Below are 19,706 nucleotides of genomic sequence, written 5' to 3' on the forward strand. Positions count from 1 at the left end.
AAAAAAAAAAGTAAAGAAAACCTATTTCTATCAAAACATTTTGAAAACAGAGACCTTTTTTTGGATCTCTGGTAAAATTATCAAACTTTAAAGGTAAAGAGAAAATGCATTGTCTAAGTATCAAAAAACAAACATCAGAAGAAAGAAAATTAAGACTGAAATAGTGACACAGGAAGTTGACAGTTTTAGAAGAAATTAGAAGACTATTTTAAAGACTGACCAAAACAACCTTATGCATCATTAAAAGAGACAGCTCAGCTGTTTACTGCTCTTTCAGAGGATCCAGGTTCACTTCCCAACACCCACAGATGGCTCACAACTTCCCTGTAACTTTAGTTCCAGGAGATCCAATGCCCTCTTCTGGTCTCTAAGCACAGCATGCACATGACACACATACAGTTAAACAGGCATATACACTTAAACAATAATAAAGTTTTTTGAAAATGTATCTCACACACAGGGATTAAAAAAAAATGCAGGCACTCTGGCATTACCTGGATCTGTGCCCTATTTCCGGCTGTAATATTAGATATTGTCCAACAGGCTTCCTTTTTGATAGATTCCTTGGGGCTACTCAGTAAGTGCAGTAAACTCTGAAGAGCTGAGCAATTCAAAATTACCTAAAAGAAAACAGGTTTTTCAGTTTTACTTATAGCATAGTTCCAAGTTTTGTTTGCTTAGGCAAGGTCTTATGAAGCACAGGTTGGCCTCAATGCACACTGGAAGAAGAACTTGAAATCCTGGATCTGTGTCCGTTCCCCAAGGGGCAATAAGTAAACATTAATTCAACAAACTGTCTTGAAAAACAGAGAAACCCTGTTTCAAAAAAACAAAACAATCCAAACAAAAAAATCCAAAACAAACTTATTTTACTACAATGTAGGAGGAAAAAAAAAAAACTGGAATTCTAAAAATTAACTTTATATATATATTGCTTTTAAATTGTATTTATGAGGAGTATGTATGTATGTGGCTTGACTATATCACAGTACACATGGAGGTAAGAGAAAACTTTGTAGGAGTAGGATGTCTCCTTTCATCATTTGTCCTAGGAATCAAACTCAGTGGCAAGTGCCTTTACCATTTGAGCCAACGTACCAGTCCATTGAAGTAATATTTAGTGCTAGTCTGAAATACATTAAAGACTATGAATCTGGTTTCACTATGTACATTCACAAACGCTGTGCCTTGTGATAGTACACAACCATACTTAAGAACTTGGGAGACAAACAAGGGATGATCTTGAATTTTGAGCACAGCTTGATCATTACAGTCATACTTTGCTCTCAAAGCAAAACAAAACCTATAATACTCATCTACAATAATGTTAGTATTAAAAACTAACATGGGCTGGAGAGATGGTGGCTCTTACAGAGGACCCAAATTTAAACCCCAGCACCCACATGGTGGTTCACATCCATCCTCTACTCCAGTTCGAGGAGATATGATGCCTTCTGCTCGTCACAGGCACCAAGCTTACATGCACACAAAACACTCACACATAAAATAAGATGAATAAATATTTAAAAACATCTACAAATAGAGGACAAGTACGGTGAAATACACCTTGAATCCCAGCACTTGGAAGGGAGAGGCAAGTGGATCTCTTCTGAATTCAAAGCCAGCTTTGGTTGTAGAAACTTTGAAAGATGGGAGGAAGCAGTTCATAGAGCTGTGTGTTTTGTCTGTTCTTTCCTCTATTTTCCAGTAGACTTAACATGGAAAAGCTCCTCTGTCACTTATTCTCAGAAGCATAATATTCTGCTTTGTAACAGGCCCCAAATGCAGAACCAATTGACTACAGGTGGAACTATCAGAAACTGTAAGCCCAAATAAACTTTTTGGTGGTTCTTCATCTTCTTTTTTTTTTTTAGATTAATTTATTTATTATGTTGTTTTGTCTATGTGTATGCTTGCATGTCACAAGAGGGCACCAGATCTCATCACATACAGTTGTGAACCACCAGGTGGTTGCTGGGAATTGAACTCAGGACCCCTGGAAGGACAGCCAGTGCTCTTTACCTCTAAACCATCTCTCCAGTCCCCGAGACAGGATTTTTCTATGTTGCCCTGGCTGTCCTCAAGCTCAGAGGACACCTGTCGCTGCCTCCCAAGTGCTGGGATTAAAACTGTACACCACCACTTCCAGTTCAAATAACCTTTTAACTTTTTTAGAGACGGTATTCTTCAGTGATGAGAAAAGTAATGTCCCTATAAATTATATAGTAATAATATAGTATGATTAGTGTGCTTGTAAAAGATTACTACCTAAATTAAAGAGCTTGAGGTTCTAAAGAAGCTTTCCAAAGAAAACAATACAAATATAAAAAGCACAAAGAGTAAGACATTAGTAAAAAGAGTTTAGATATAGGGGAGGTGGTGGCTAGGGCAGGGAGTAGATGAAGGAAAAAAAAGTATGTGTTAAAACTCAGAGCTAAGAATGGTCAGTCCAGTTAGTCAAAACTCAATGAACAAACAGGGCAAAAACAAAAAGCATGGGTGGAACAAGGAAGATGGCCAAAACTTTTTGTTGTGTGGGGGTAGGAATTGAACTCAGACCTCACATATGCTAGGCATGCAATTTATCACTGAGTTGTATTTCAGCCCTATAAAGTTGCCCCCCAACCAAGTAAATACATTAACATGGTTCAAAATCTAAGACTGGCATTTGCCACATTTGAGTCTTATAACTCATTTTAATGAAAGAATAAAAACCAACTACAAAGTACTCTGACTTCCACATAGAAATTATGGCACACACATCCATATACATACATAGACATACAGTATTTTAAAAATTCAGAATTTATAAAGACTGCATATGTAAGAAATTCCTTTCCCTTCTGTTCTGTTACTCTACTCCAACAGTCAAATTATTCTCAGAGATAATCCATGATATTAATTTTGTATGTGTGGTTCCAGAGGAATTTCAAACAAATACAATCAAATATATATTCTCTTTTCTCTCGCCTAAGACACCTACGTCAAGTAATGTAAGCGATGATTAGTGACGAAGTAACGGCACAGTGAACGGCGAGAGTAGAGTCAAGCTAGAACATGTACTAAGACTAGAAACTAAAACGGGAGCAGATAAAGAGGGAGAAACAAGTTCCCCTGTAGACAGAATAAACTAGAATTAAAACATTATAACTATAAAGCTGGCTGAGATACCTAACATCTAATTCTCAATTCTTAAAGTCCATGCACAAAAGGGTAATGAATGCAGGAATGGGGCTCAAGATCTATTCCCTAGACAATTCCCACAAACACATGAGAACAGGAAACAGAGCTTCCTAAGTCAAAAAACTAAGTATTCTATACATGGAAGCACAGAAAAAAAATTGTATGACATCATCATCAATGCATCAGAAATGTGGAGGGAAAATAAAACAGCTAAAATGATTGACTGTGGATGGTGTGCTTGTTATCAAAGTAGAATGGATATTGAGAACTATGATGGGCCTCTTCCTTACAAAAAAGCCTCAGCACACACCACAGAAGGGAGCTACCAGAAACGCACTGCTGGAAAGCTTATCTGGTGCTCCTAAGATCCAATACAAAAAAAAGCAGGGAGAAAACTGACTTAGGGAAAAATTATTTCATAAGGGAACCTACAATCGCTACAAGTCATAGGACGAAAGAGAAATACAAAACTGAGGACAGCAAAACAGTGTCAGTCATTCTAAACAATAAAGAATTCAATATAACAAAACTGTGCTCACAAAGCTCAAGGGACTCACTTTAGGAAAACGTTAGCACACGTCCATACCTGTGTCTGAATATCATCCCCTGTGACAATGTTTCCCACAGCCCGCAAAGCAGGAGACACCACTTTATAATCATTATGCCTGCAACCATTAAAAAAAGAGAAAGAGAGATGTTAGAGTCAACAGTTGTATCCAGAATCATTTTTTAGGGGATGAAATCCAAAATAAGGAAGATGTGATTCAATTTTAGAACAGAAAGGTACTTTATGACTATGGCTATTTAGGAAACTTAGCACGGTGGCAGAATTGACCATTACATAGAAAAGCAATCTTTTCCCCTTATTTTAAAATAAATTTCATCCTAGTAATCTTTCCCAGGTACTCAAGCACTGAATTCCATTTTTCTCTTATTCTATAGCCCCTCTCCTCTTTTCTTGGTCTCCTGGAGCTGCTGAGATGACTGGGAAGCACAGGTGACATTTATGCACTGCTTACATTCTGAAAATGCTATGTCAAAAGTTCAGCTATCTTAAAAACCAAAGTGAGATTTACACTTCAAATGTTTTTCTGTTTCACTAACCTACAAGGCAATCTTTATGGTAAAAAAGCTGTCCACAAAGCCTCCTACGTATCTGGGAGGACAGATAGTAAGTATAGATTTCAGGGTAAATAAAGCAATAGCCCTGTAACTCTCCTCTAAGACCCTATTTTCTTCCTCCACATTTAAGATCTAATGATTAAAATGAAACATGTAGTAATCTTAAGGACAAAGGTGATTGTTTTCAAGATCTTGAATTCTTTGAACCCCAGTAGCACCATGTTGCCTTTAACTTGTACCAATACTACACTAGTGGTCTGCAACCAGTCTGTAACCAGCTATAATCCCAGTAATTATACACTTATCAATTTCATATCATGTTTGAGACACTGTCTCTACAAATGGTTTGTACACCAATCAAGTTCACGTTGCTTATAACTGTACTATTTGTTATGATATTGTGTCTATATTTTCTTCTAAGTATTAACTAAGGATTTGATTAATACAGTCTAAAATTACTTATGCCATAAGTAAATAAATCTTCCATGCATTACAAAAACAGGATTCAAAGTCTGATGCCAGTCTGGTGTTTTCCTTTAATGAGAAAATAAAAAAATGGCATTTTACCATAGAAATATGCCTTTGGTTTCTAGTATCTGACCTTAGGCCTTCCAGTATGGGATGAACAACAGAGACAGAATTACATAGGCAGAGCTTTCCAAATAATTCTGCTAAAGGGCTAATAATGGCAGAGGTATAATAGATTCTTCACTAAATCTCAAAAAAAGCAAACCAAAACATGGCATCATAATAAACAAGAGACAAGCGGCCAGTGCACAATAAATCAATAAAACGTACAACCAAAGCACTAGAAATATGGAAAATAGCAGAGTATATAAGTTAGTACCAGCTGCTAGCTTGACACAATCTAGAGCCATCTACCTAAGACTAAACTGAGGGACGGTCCAAATCAGACTGGATTGTGGTCATGTCTGTGAGGGACTGTCATAGCTGACGACTGACAGGAGAGGGCAGGGCCCAGCGACCCCATGATAAGCCGGTAGAGCATGAGCTGGGAGCAAAGCAGAGAACAAGGCAGGAAGCTCGTTCATAGTTCTGGTTCATAGTTCATCTATAGTTTCTACTTCAGCTCCTCCCTGGATTCCCTCAATGACAGACCGTGACCTGGAAGTGACAGTCAAGTAAATCTCTTCCTCCTCTAAGCTGTTTTCAGTGTGGTTTATCACAGACACACTTTCTTGAAGATCATCTTACATCAGAAGCTCCACAAGTCTCCTACATACTCCTGCATCGATGACTGCTTGAATTTTATCATTGGGTCCGTCTGACAGGTATGAGAGGGCCCAGCAGGCATCGGCCAGCACGTCAGTGTCACTGACAAACAGCAGCCACGGAAGGACATTCAGACAGGGAGAAACCTAGAAAAGAAAAGATGAGTAGAAACTCAACAGAAACAAACTGAAGTAAGATTAAGACTCTCAAGAAGTCTATCAGGCAGACACTTGGTGAGTCACCGCGTGGTTTACACGTCAAGCGTTTGAAGGACATTTCAATCTCTGGCAATGTGGCCAGTACTTATTCAGTTTTCTGAGTTGAGGTAGTCAGAACCCAATGAAAATGATTTCAGGAAAAAAAAATGCTGTGTATTAATCCTTAAATTAGAATTCTTTGTTACAGTACACACTTACAAAAAGAAAGTAGAGGAACTTTCAAAGATACTACAGCAGAGAAATTCTGTTACAGAACTTTGTTATCAACAAAAACTGTTATGGTTCTAAGAGTGATATAGAGCTTCATACTGGGAGTTAGAAATTACCCTAAATTAAAACAAAGACTACCAAAAGCATTGTTTCTACATACAAATACAATTTCTTTTTTTAAAAAAGACTTTATTTATTTATTATGTATACAATGTTCTGCCTGCATGTATGTCTGCAGGCCAGAAGGCACCACATCTCACTACAGATGGTTGTAAACTACCATGTGGTTGCTGGGAATTGAACTCAGGACCTCTGGAAGAGCAGTCAGTGTTCTTAAACACTAAGCCATCTCTCCAGCCCCCAAATACATTTTCTAACACTCTAAAAAATTTAAGCAAAAATCGTCTTTCTATAAACATTAATGGTGGTTACTATATTACTTTTTTTTAATTATATGGTTTTTATTTGAAAAGTAGTTTTTTTCATGTAAAAACAATTGAGAGAAGAAAATTCCAGTATTATTAAGATTGTCAACATTGCCTACTGCATATACTTGTTGCATGTAAATGACTATTTATACACATCAGAAAAGAGGTTAACTTATCAGTGATCTACAAGTAATATTTTCTCTTATGTATTTCACTTAACACATTTTTTTTTAATGATTACTCAGGAAAAAAAATAAAGTCCAGAAAGGAGAAAAATAACAAGTATGGGAGAATCTCCTGATGACATTATAACCCTTTGACAATATTTATGTTCCTTGTCATGTTCCTGATTTTCCACTGTGCCTTTAACTCTGAGTTTATTTAATTTAATTAATTTATTTATTTAATTTTATTTATTTATTAAGGATTTCTGCCTCCTCCCCGCCACCGCCTCCCATTTCCCTCCCCCTCCCCCGATCAAGTCCCCCTCCCTCATCAGCTCAAAGAGCAATCAGGGTTCCCTGACCTGTGGGAAGTCCAAGGACCACCCACCTCCATCCAGGTCTAGTAAGGTGAGATTCCAAACTGCCTAGGCTCCCCCAACTATATTACTTTAAGAGCATTTTTTCCTAATGATTTCCAACAAGGATAGTGTTTACCTTAGCAAATTCTGGAGGTGGACTCTTCCCTCTACAGAGATTAGATAAAGCCCATACTGCATTCCGAGTCATGGTCAAGCGGTTTTGCTTTGAAAATAACCTACAAGTATAATGAACCCATAGTAAATTATAAAAGATCCTAATATTCTATAAAGAAAATACTACTACTGATAAGAGATGTCTTTATTTTCCAAATATTCATTCTTTTCTTAAATTATTCATTCTTTGAAGATAAACATTAATTCTAATGCAGTATTTCAGAATTTCAATAAGAGACATCAACCTAACAAAGTAACAAGAAAATACTTGGCATCAAAAGAACACAAGGAAAACACAACATGGCTTCCCAAGGTATAATACTCTTCATATATTCATTACTCAGAAAGAGAAGAAACTTACTGCAGAAGAGGGGGGAGGATATTGCAGTCTAAGACATAGTCTCTGCACATGGTACTATCTCCAGCAATGTTGCCAAGGGCCCAGACTGCCTGTGAAAGAGTTATTCATCAATAAAGTTGAATATTTTCATTCCCTCATAATTCTTTCAAAAGAGATACCAACGTATCACAGTAACACTTTATAAAAATAAACATTTTATATTTAAGAACTATTATTTTCTTAAAATCATTCATCAGGGAGTCAAGCCAGTTATAGGATCAGTGTTGGAAAATGCAATTATTACACAAAAGAAAATGTTATTTCATTAAAGTAAAAGTTTTACTAGTAAAAGAGAACTCTTTTCCCAGTGCTGGGAACTGAATTCAGTACCTCACAAAAGGTGAATAATTGCTCCATAAAGCAACATACCTAGTCTGGAGTCAATTATTTTTAATGGATCCTACCCTTACTTATAAATAATATTTTATACAGTCCTTTGTACAAAACAGGGATTCAAATAGGTGGACTCAATAGGTGGACTAAAAATGTACTTAAGGTTGTTTACAATAGGAAACTAAGCAGACAGCTGAAATAATAATATAGACACATTTATTAAACTTGTGAAGGTGGTAACTGTAATTTCACAACAATGGCTTCATAGGTGTAGGCATCTAAATATAGTGGTCTATTGTATTTTAATTCTACCTCAAAACTTCAAAAGAAAATCATATTCACTTAGTAGTGGCTTATCCTTACAAACTTATTAAGGCTGGTAATTAACAAAAGTTTGTTTTCTGTCTTTTCTGAACAAATGACAAAGACTTTTTGGTGGTGGTGGTGGGAGGGGGGGGGTTAGAGACAGGATTTCCAGAACCTGTCCTGGAGCTAGCTCTTGTAGACCAGGCTGGCCTTGAACTCACAGAGATCCACCTGCCTTTGCCTCCCAAGTGCTGTGATTAAAGGCATACATTACCACTGTCTGGCTTAAAATGACAAAGACTTTTAATAGTAGCAATAGAAACTGACATTAAGAAAGGCCATTTTATAAGTAATATGTCCATGATTAAAGAAAAAAAAAAACGATAAAAGCTGCAAGAATCCCATGGTTGGAAGGGTAATTCTCACTAGAGGACTGTTCCTATTTAAACAAGCTATGGACCATTTTGATAAAACTCAAGCTGGGTATGACTATGTGAAATGTGGGCTCCTATCTGTTTCTGCGAAGATTTTACCTGTTCCTGGACATCTTCAAACTCTGAGCTAAGCAACTCGATGAAGATAGGCACTGCTCCTGCCTGAATCACAATCCGGGTCTGAAGAGAATTTCCTGAAGCAATATTTGTCAGGACCCAAGCTGATTCAAACTATGAAGACAAAAGTTAAGTTTCATTATTTTATTAAAATTTAAAAGATTCTTTACTTAAAGCAATACAATGTTTAGTACGATAAAAGCAGTCTGGGATCAATCTAGGATCATTATTGGCATGTTGCAAATACCATACTAATTTAAAATAATTTCCAGAATCCCTCAGTCACATAAACATGGAATATACACACAGAGTCTGGATTATGTATATTATTGTATTTTCTTTGAATTTTTTGACTGTGAATGAGCTACATCCAGAGAGACATTTCATTGTACAGGCTGCGAGGCTAAACCAACATAGACATTTTAAAAGTATCTTCATTTCAAAATTTGGGTCTAAGAATTTTGCTTTGGAAAAGAGTTTCTTTTGTTTCCACAGAAGATGAGAACCTGTGAATTCCTTCTAGACTAATGTGATTTGATGGACCAAGTCCCCCAGAAAGGTCACTGTGAACACCCCCCAAAAATTACTTTGCCAAACAAAAAGCAGGAAGCAGCTTGGAGAGAACTACACCTAAATTCCCTAAATAATTGTTTATAAATGTTTGTTTACACTTAAAGGAGGATATGAGATAGATATGAATATTTTGCATTGGTATGGATCTTGGTCTATTGATGCAATTTTTAGGTCAATTTTGTTATATGTATATTTCTGCTTTTGACTAATGTATTGTGTCCGTGCAGCTCATTTAAAAATGTAATGTATAATTAAGAAATATAGGCTAATAGATAATCATCTATAATAGTCAAGCTTGTAGTCATGTTACTTAGGTATTCTAGATGTATGGAGATATATTTCAGATGGATAAGTATTCTTCAAACCTTTCAAAAACTTATAAAATATGGCATTTAAATGCTTTAAGAAATTAAAATTTTTCATGACATTGAGACACATCTGCTCCTGGCAGCACCAATCTACTTCAAGAGGAAGATGGGCATCTAAGAGGCTCCTTACAGAGTTTGTTAGCATTTGGGCAAGAAACAGCTCTTGCCTGGACTACTTGATGATATGCTGTATGAACTGGACATACAGGACCCACAGAAAAATGACTGCTGAATTTGCCTAAAGGTAAGAAAGTCCTTTAGAGTTCCTGCTTCATGAAAGAGACTGCCAGACATTCTGCAGGACAAAGAAGAAAGTGACCGACAGACTGCTAATATAGGCGGAACTGTCTTTGCAATTTCCTGCTTCATGAAAAAGTCTGCCAGATACTATGGGCCTGTAGGCTTAAGATGGATGCCCCCAATGTCATAGAAGAACTTTGGGTGACTGTCCAGACAGTGACATGTCTCGATCAATTCTAGAGTTTTGAAAGTTGCTTACAATTTATTTCCTGTTTACTTAGGTAATACATCCCTCTGGAGTCTTTGATGGAATTTAAGAATAGTTATAATTGCCGGGCGATGGTGGTGCACGCCTTTAATCCCAGCACTTGGGAGGCAGAGGCAGGCGGATCTCTGTGAGTTCGAGACCAGCCTGGGCTACAGAGCTAGTTCCAGGACAGGCTCCAAAGCCACAGCAGAAACCCTGTCTCGAAAAAAAACAAAAAAAAAAAAAAAATAGTTATAATTATAGTTTTCTTTAGTTATGATAAAAAAATAAAGCAGATATAAAATTTTAACTGTTATTATTGCTTGATACTAGCTTTATTATATGTAATTTTACTATGTTAAAGTTAAAACCTTCCTTTTTATTTGTACATAAATGAGGGTAGGAAGTCCTTCCTGTATATGTGTTGCTTTTATTGCTTAATAAATAAAGAAGCTGCTTTCAGCTAATGGCTTAACAGAGTACAGCCAGGCTGGAAAAGATATATAGAGAGAGAGTAGGAGGAGTCAATGAGAAGCCATGTAGCTGCCAGAGGATAAATACGTGAGCTGCCAGTTGGAATCTTACTGATAGGCCATGACCCTCATGGGAAAATATAAAATAATAGAAATGGGTTAATTTAAGATGTAAGAGCTAGTAAGAAATATGTATAAGCTAATAAGCCAACCAGTATTATAATAGTTTCATAGTGATTATTCTGAGCAGCCAGGAAAAGAAACAGCCTCCAACAATAAAAGAATATTTAAAGTGCCTAAAATTTCAGAACAAAGTATAGTTATCACGAAACCATAGGAAAAAAAGTGTTTCATAAGTTGATATGGAATGATATCAAATTTTTTGTTTTTGTTGTTGTTGTTGTAGTTTTTCAAAATAGAGTTTCTCTGTGTAGCCCTGGGTGTGTTCACTATAGACCTGGCTGGCCTTGAACTCAGAGATCTGCCTGCTTCTGCTTCCCAAGTGCTGGGATTAAAAATGTGCATCATCAGCACTCAGTGATTTTATTGAAAATTTTATCGAAAGAACAAAATGACAAAAAAATGTACTTCCATACAGTAACACACCATTTCATTAATTAAAGAGCTAAAAAGGAGTAATTATAAGTACATTAATACAGGCACTGTACAGATCATCTCTAGACAGAGTCACAAGACACCATCAAGACGTACTGCTTATAAGAACAGGCCTAGATGACTTCATAACGATAAGAAAAAGAATTCTACTGAACATTCTATGCTCCTTTGAGCTTTGTATTGTGGTACTGTATTTATGAAGCAATAAATAAATAATTTCTAGGGAATAGGCAAAATGAAATAGAAAGAAAACAGTGTAAAATGTATTTTACACAATTACAATTGAAAAGAGCAAAACATATTGTAAGTAAATTAAATAGGTAAAAAGATAACAAGTATATAATCATAAGCAATGTCTGCTTCAGAGTATACGAGCATCTAATAGATAAGAAGCAGCCTTCAAATCCAAGTCTTTCTTTTTCTTTTTCTTTCTTTAAAATATATTGGCCCCCTTGGAGACAAGAATCTCACTCATGTCCTTACTGGCCTGGAGCTCTCTGTATAAACCAGGCTGGCCTTGAAATCAGAGATCTGCCTACCTCTGCTTCCTGAGAGGGAGATTAAAGATAATTGCTACCATTTCCAGGCAAAGAAAAGGTTCTTAATAGATAAGAAAAAGAAAAAAAAAAAAAAAAAAAGAGGAAGTGGAGGAAGAAGAGGTGGTGGCAAAGGTAAACTGAGCAAAAATCAATCTAGTATTACAGCATTGGTAAGAAAAAATATGAAGAAAATTATGACCAACAAAACGACAGCATATTACCAATTTTAGAGATGCCTAACTTTCTCGCTAGCATAACATTAAAAAATCTAATGAAAGTTTATATACCTATATTCAGCCAAGACCCCCAAATTAAATTTTTTAATTCCTTCCACCATTTCTATCCTTTAATAAATAACTTATGCAATTGAAAAAAATGTCACATTTCTGTTTAGTAATATAACATTGAATGTGAGATCAATTACATCTCATCAAAAATATACTTGTAGCTAATTATTTTCTAAGATTTTATATCAATTAAAAAGGCATCAATCATTGGAAAAATTAAGTCAAGATAGCAGAACAAATCTAGGTGACTGACAGTACATTCCTAGCAGAAGAAACAAGGTCAAGTGAGAGAAATTTGTACGTCCTTTGCTGCCCCTTGAGGGTTCTTTGGTTTACTTATTTTTAAGATTAATGTAACCAGTGACCCAATCTATGATTGTGTCTACAGTTGGAAAAATGACAGCAGAACAAAAAGGTTGCCAAAGACACCTCTGAAAGCAGAAACTTTAGCTAATGCTATAAAAACTACATACATGTAACTATATCAATAAAGTCTGTGGGGGAGTGGTTAAAAATCTAACACAAAAATATGGGGGGGGGAAGCACTTTATACATTTATCTCTAGTTAAGTTACTAATGAAAGAAATGTTCAAACTAATTTCAATCTCTCTGAAACATACACACTTCAACTCCTTTTAGTTCTACCACCTAGAGCAAGAAATCTCAAATAGTACAGCACATTATTTAACTACAGAGGTGTTGCCTAAGCTGTAGTTTCTCTAAGTCACTGTTAAAATGAACTGGGTAAAATATAAGGCAAATGATGTAGGGAGGCAGCAGACTGTCTGACTAGAAGGTGGGCTGAAAGTTTATAAACTAATTAATTGCCCAATTACTATAGATATCAAGTCAGAAGAAGTTGAAAACTGAGGAAAAGCGATCTGGAAAGAGCAAGTCCTATCTGGATACTACATTTTCATGAGGAAAGGGGTCACAGCAAGACCCTGATAACAGAACATATTAAAGAGTTATCAGTGGGAAAAATCAATTAGCATAGTAATACTGCCAGGGTTCACACTGCTGACTGAGTTTAACAAAGGTCTCTGAGAAAATCAAGAACCAGAAGCCTACTCAGATGAACCAGACAGAAAAACAGTTGTGATGATGATCAGGAAAGTGAACAAGAGAGCAACAGCTAAGCATGGACGAGAAACATTGGATGTGCTTCTGCAAAAGCTAATGTGCCGGCGCTATGCTTATATTCAGTACATAATCATAATGATGACTGACTGTCTTTAAATGCAGACAAGATTCCAGAATGGGAATTAAAAAATAGTTTTGGTATTTACTACTTCAGTGTTTTCACCTTATGATGAGTCATAGCCGTGGTGGGGGGGGGTCAGAAAGAAAACTCACTTCAGGAATGTAAGTCCTTATTCAGATGTGTTTAATGTGCAGGTACACTTTTTAAAACTTGGATGTAAGCAGCCTAGATACCCTTTCCTTATAGTCTGTCCTGTATTTCACTAAGGTTTATAGCTTTGTTTTTAATATTTTGGTCTTAGGTGCTACATCAGAATGTAACCAGAGAGAGACTGTAAAGCTCAAACTAATGGTGAATACAAATACATAAAGATATGATAGAAACATCCAAAAGAAACAATAATGACTTAAGTAATCGTATAACCCAATAGGAGAATAACCTGGAAAGTGAAAAGCATACCTGAGAAATGTTATCACCAAAAGTAACAAATCATGGACAAAATAATCACAGCCTTAGCTTTCTCTGTGTTGTCTTATACTAGCATAATCTTAGCAATCCAAAAACTGCATCACAGGAAAGAACCTACTGTGTAGCTATAACTGCTAATACATAATTACTCCACTGAAGTTTTGCACAGGAATTTGCTAAATACGGACTGATTGCTACAACTGCCATCTGTATTCTTCAGATTTGAGGTTTTTCTCTCTGTCCTCTTTCTGAGTCTCTACCTTCTGGTGCTCAGCTCCTTTAATAAGGAAAATGAGAATCCAAAGCTGAAGTACTTCTGACCTCCTATCAAGTTTCCCACTCCAGGTTGATGTACGCCTGGCTCCCTTTCTCCATTTGGATCAGGACTCTGTTGCTGGCCACTTTGCCGGTTCCACTCTGGTTCCTAGCAAATGCCAGGCTCACCTGGAGAGCAAGTGAAAAGAAAGGCTCACATCAGAAAAATAACCCAGATTATCAAACTCTGCAGAGAAGAGCACCTGAGATATCTGAGCAATCCTCCAGGAAACAGAGAGACATCAGTGAAGACAGGGAGGGAAGAGGATGAAGGTTTACTGCAGTTTATCACACTAAGCTTCCAGAGGGGACAAGAAAGCCAAGAAAGGACAAAAAAAGCTAAGCCAACTTCATTCAAATTTACAACTTCTGGAGGAGTGCCATCTAATAATTAGAAGTAAGAAGTAATTTATCGTTTCTAGATAAAACTTTAAAAGTTTGGCAGCGCAGTATATTAGCACTGCAGAAGATAGTATAAAGATGCTGGACCTGACCTCAAACAAGTGAGTCCACAGACTACTCAAGGTAGAGCAGTCTCCTGCCAAAGGCTAGAGGGTGTCACTAAGCCTGACAGCACTCTAAAGCTAAGGTACTGCCTAATCCCCAAATGCTAGATCCAACCTCTAGTTTGAATGGCAAGATAGTATCTGGGTAGTGATGTCCCAAAGAAGACATGTAGGGCTCTCTTATTTGAGACAATCCACTGATCTGAGAAGACAAAGGGTAGTATCGTTCACTAAAACTCAGTTCTTTAGCTACAGGATGAAAAAAACTTGGCCCTGGGATTTATTATTGAACTAAGCCACCCAATTTCATTTGTGCCATAGACTATCAGTCTCTTTGTGAAAAGAGAAATGACAAAACCTTATTCTAAAGATGTGCTACTCGCTGTCTTACATTTAGTGCTGCCCCCAAGTCACAAGGCAAGGAATTCCCTCCAAGCTTCCCAAAACATCTAATTATCTGAAGACATGGCAGAGCACGTATGTCCCTGGCTCCTCCCTGAGCATAATTGCTCTTAACTGCTTTGGAGGTGATCGATGTCACCCAACACTCAGACTGGAAAGAGAATGCCATGCTGTACTTTACATGCAGAAGGAAAGCTGGAGACAATAACCCTCAAACACTAGACTGGTTACTTCCCAATCTTAGATAACTGAGGTAACAATTCATGAAGCACTAACTTCAGAGAAAGCATTTTTCAGTCTTTCATCCCAATTACTAGTCTGGAAAAGGGTGGAATCTAGAAATTTAGATAAAAGCAAATCAGAGACTTTGAAGGCTTCACCTAAGTTCTAACAGATAATGAATCACAAAATAATAGAGAATTTTATGTGTCAGTCAGAAAAGGGCATGTATAAGAACATGGCATACTGCTTATAGACAAGAGTACAGTATAGTATAGAGACAAGATTCATTTCTCAAGATTTTTTCATTTTAATTCTGGAAGCTTCTGCTTTATTTCTTTAGTGCATAAGAGAATAGACCTCTATAAGCACCGAATTAAAAACTGCCTACCTGAGAGAATAACTGCTACCACTCAAGTACACTCCTTCCTAGAGATCAGAGAGCAACATTTTTATAATTTGTAATGAACGAGATAGTCATCTTCCCTATCTCCCTTTTCTTACAAACCATTTGGAATGATAAACTGCAGTAAGTCTCCTCTTTTGATCCCCATGGTCTCTTGGCAGGTCGCTTAGGGGCTCAGGCTCTGTTCTCTGCAGTGTTGGTCATCTGGATTTCCTTTTTTTTCTGAGAAAACTCTCTTTCCTTGCTCTCAGGGTAAATATAACTTTTCAACTGTTTGGTGATTCTGGACTTAAATGGAGGCCAGAATTACAACAATCCAGGAGGCATCAAGCGAAACAGAATCTTAATTCAAATCAACACAGGGATTGGCAAAGGTCACACTGGAGAAGAAAACCGATGGGACAGAGAAGTACTCTACCTTTGCTGGGTTTCCTCCTTCTCCTCTGGAAGACATTCATCACCACAATAAAGATGAAAGATAAAGAGAAAGATGGAGCAGGAGGAAAGAAAGTACCAAGACAAAGCATTAAGACTAACAAATCATCTGCAATAAGGAGCCTGGGACAGGAATTTGCCATTTATGAAATGCCTCAATCAAGAGTGACAATGGAGGCAGAAGTTGCCTTATGATTGGCAAGTATTTCTCCCATCTTGTGATCTACTTACCTCTGAAAGACCTGAGCCCTTCATATTACATAAAAGACCTTGGTGAGAATTTATGGATTATAGGTATTTGTCAATAATTCAGATATTAAAGGAATCTGCTAATGAACAATCAAATTAGTAGCAAAAGTTTAACTTTACCCAGGGAAAAAAGTAGTACTTTTAGAATTCCAGATATTCAAAGGCTGTGAGTTTGACAGCTGGCTCCTCTTACTGTAAAAATTATTCAATCCTAGGAGGCTGGAGGGATAGCTCTGTAGTTAAAGCACTGAGGACCAGGGTTCAAAATTCCCGGCACCCACATGGCAGCTCACAACCGTCTGTAACTCCCGTTCCAGGGGACCCGACAGTCATGGCAAAACGCCAATGCACATAAAATAAAAATAAACAAATTAGAAATTAACACTAGAAAAAAATAAAAAAAAATCAATCATTAGGTGGTAAACTCTTTGTACAGTCCATTAGAAGAAAATCAAACTTATGGCAAAGTTTTCTTGTGGTTTAGTAAGACCGGGTTTGATTTCTGAGTTTCTAGGCCAGTCCATGTTATATATTATATACACCATCTTGAGAACAAGTAGTCTAATACCCCCCCCACCCACCCACATACAAACACACACAAGAAACTTCACATAACTTGCATAGGCTCCTGGTTATGACAAGTCCTACTGCGAAAAATTCAAATGAGACACAAATTCTAGCAAGTATTGGTCAGGACACCTACATGTTAACAAACCTATATAAGCAGTTTACAAGGTAGTTATCACCAATACTATTATAAACAAACAAGCCTTCATACAGATTAGAAACTCATATTAAGTTTTCAATAACAAAGTTCTAAGGCAAGAAATAAAATATCCGCACCTGCAGTGTACAATTTTCTTTTCGTTTGAGGAACTCCACAAACCTGGCCACTACTCCTGGTGTGTTGATGACTTCATCAATAGGAGGATTAGGTTCTGTTTCCCCATAAAATAAAATAAAAGATTTCAATAAAATCACTTTATAGATCAAAGTTAGTAACAATACCCCTCTGATCATTTATTGGCCAACTTTCCTATTAGAAATCTATCCCCTCCAAAAAGGTTAATATTGAATTTGGTCACTTTAAAAGCAGTGTAGCTTGAAAGGTATCACAAAAATATAAGCTTACATATTAAAATGAAGGAAGGGCAAAATTCTTTGTTTTTGCAGTACACGGGAAATCTTTCATGTATGCACCCTCAGTGCTGAACCTTGTATGCCAAGCCAATAATTCTTATCATTGAGCTACATTATCAGGTACCAATATTTCCTAAAATTAATGCATTTGCTACAGTGGGTCTCAGCCTTCCTAATGCTGCAACCCTTTAATGAAGTTCCTCATGCTGTGGTAAGCCCCACTATAAAACTATTTCACTGCTATTTTATAACTGCAGTTAGCTATTGTTGTGAATCATAATGTAAATAAGATATGCAAGATATCTGATATGTGCCCTTGAAAAGATCATTCAATCCCCCCCAAAGGGTCATGATCTACTATTAAAAAAAAAAAAAAAAAAACTCAAGAAAGCAGGGAAATCCAAAGCCAACTGTTACTAGCATTCTGGTATACACTCCTCTGGCCCTTTTTCCGAACAAAAGGCTTCAACCTGTGTTTTTATTAGACCTGCCTAAAGAACCTGAATGACAGGATTCTCAATGTGCTTATAGGATTTCACAGCAGCACTAACAAGAAAGTGCCAGCAAGAATTCATTAACACTTACTTGCCAAATTAATCTCACTTTGATTTATGAGGATGAGTATAAATTGGCATTTAATAAACAATTACTGGGTGAGCAGATAGAAAATATCAGATAATCAGGCCAATAATTTCAGAAGAGACTTTTCCTTTTGTGTATGCAATGCCAGAACAATACATTAGAACAGTACTGCCTAGGGAGACCCATGGCAAAAGTCAATAGCCGCACTGTAAAAGGTAAACCAAGCATGGTGGTCCGCACCAATAATCCCAGCACTCCAGATCAGAGGCAGATCCGGAGTTCAGGTTATCCTTATGGCAAATTACAGGGAAACCTATGTGCTACATTAAGGCCCTATGCTTTTGTTTTGACTAATTAGTTTATTGTTGATTTAAAAGGAAGGCATTCTAGTAACATGTCCTTTGCCTTGTTCAACAGTTTTATCAATCACTCAAATGTAACAAACCTTGTAATAATAAAGATGAACTAGTTAATATTCTGAATTACAGAAACATCATAGAAAATAAAGAGTAACGCACCAAAAATGACAATAAATCAGGAGAATAAAACAAAAGCAATCTTGGTTGTTCTGTTTGCCAGCATAGGGGATGAACCCCAGGTTCTGTGTATCACAGGCAAGTCCACTGTAAGTCATGTTTCTAAGCCACAACAGTTGATTTGTTTTTGTTTATATTTTAAGATGTGATCTCATTATGTTGGCCAGGCTAGTCTTAAATTCTGAGATCCTACCTCCATCTCCTGGTGGCAGACTAAGTACCCAGCTTAACAACTATATTTTTTTAATTTACTTATTTATTTGTTCGTCTCTCTGTGTGTGGACCTGTGGGCCACGACACGTGTGGAGGTTGAAGAATAACCTACGAGAGTTGGTTCATACCACATGCATTCCAGAGATCAAACTCAGGTCATCAGCCTTGGAGCCTAGTGCCTTTATCATCTGAGTCATCTTGATGGTCTAGTCACTGTATTTATTAAAAGGCTTTTTTTTTTTTAAATCCACATGAATTCACTGTCCTCATTAGGTTCTCTCAACTTGACATAATTATCTGGTAAGAGAATCTCACTTGAAACATTGGCCACATCATATTGGTCTGTGAGAGATTATCTTGGCTGTTGATGTAGGAGGGCCCAGCCCACACTATATGTAGCACCATTATCTAGGAAGGTGGCCCTGAACAGTGTGAGAAATCAAGAGGACATACTAAGCCTGCCTACTAGCCAGCAAGCAGGATTCCCTATAGCACATGCCATACATTTTTCTGCCATCAAGTGTGTTCTTTGGCATGTAGCCCTCTACGATGGGCGGTGAGCAACTTACTCCCCGTGCGTCTCCCACCTTTGGACACTTGGTCCCCGTTGCTATCATTCCTGCTCTCTGCTTCCTCTCAGTGTCTGAGGTAGGAGCTCTCAGTTACCGCTCCTCCACCATCTGGGATCTAGCATCTGGAACTGCAAACCCAAGTAAACTCTTCTATAAGGTAAGTTTTATCACAGCAATAAATCAAAAAAGGGAACTAAGTCAAGTAAGTCCCTTCCCTAAGTTGCTTTTGGCCAACAAGTTTTGTCAAAACAACCAAAACCTAAAACATTCAAAACTATAGTTCACGAAGTAAAGAGTTTTCTTTGCTGAAAATTCAAATGTAGAACTATGCGGTGACCAACACTATTCTCTTAAAGTGACACTGAAATGAGCAGTCTTCTCAAGACAAGTGAGTCTCTCGTCAACTACCGCAATAAACACATCCGCAGTGCTAATG

At 37.1% G+C, this 19,706-nt stretch overlaps 1 protein-coding gene across 2 annotated transcripts in view; it reads right to left on the bottom strand.

Moving 5' to 3' along the window:
- Kpna1 (karyopherin subunit alpha 1) overlaps nt 1-19,706 on the bottom strand; it is a 70,592-nt gene that overhangs the window by 11,237 nt on the left and 39,649 nt on the right. For both annotated transcript variants that reach the window (XM_005345090.3, XM_026786360.1), the window contains exons 5-11: nt 17,071-17,165; nt 8,664-8,795; nt 7,453-7,541; nt 7,054-7,153; nt 5,521-5,684; nt 3,770-3,848; nt 495-620 (exon numbers count right to left, since the gene is read on the bottom strand). In XM_005345090.3, the coding sequence (XP_005345147.1) occupies nt 495-620; nt 3,770-3,848; nt 5,521-5,684; nt 7,054-7,153; nt 7,453-7,541; nt 8,664-8,795; nt 17,071-17,165 (785 nt within the window). The remainder of the gene's footprint in view (nt 1-494; nt 621-3,769; nt 3,849-5,520; nt 5,685-7,053; nt 7,154-7,452; nt 7,542-8,663; nt 8,796-17,070; nt 17,166-19,706) is intronic.

Source organism: Microtus ochrogaster, chromosome 2 (assembly GCF_000317375.1).
Source record: "Microtus ochrogaster isolate Prairie Vole_2 chromosome 2, MicOch1.0, whole genome shotgun sequence".
In the NCBI taxonomy this organism is placed as follows: domain Eukaryota; kingdom Metazoa; phylum Chordata; class Mammalia; order Rodentia; family Cricetidae; genus Microtus; species Microtus ochrogaster.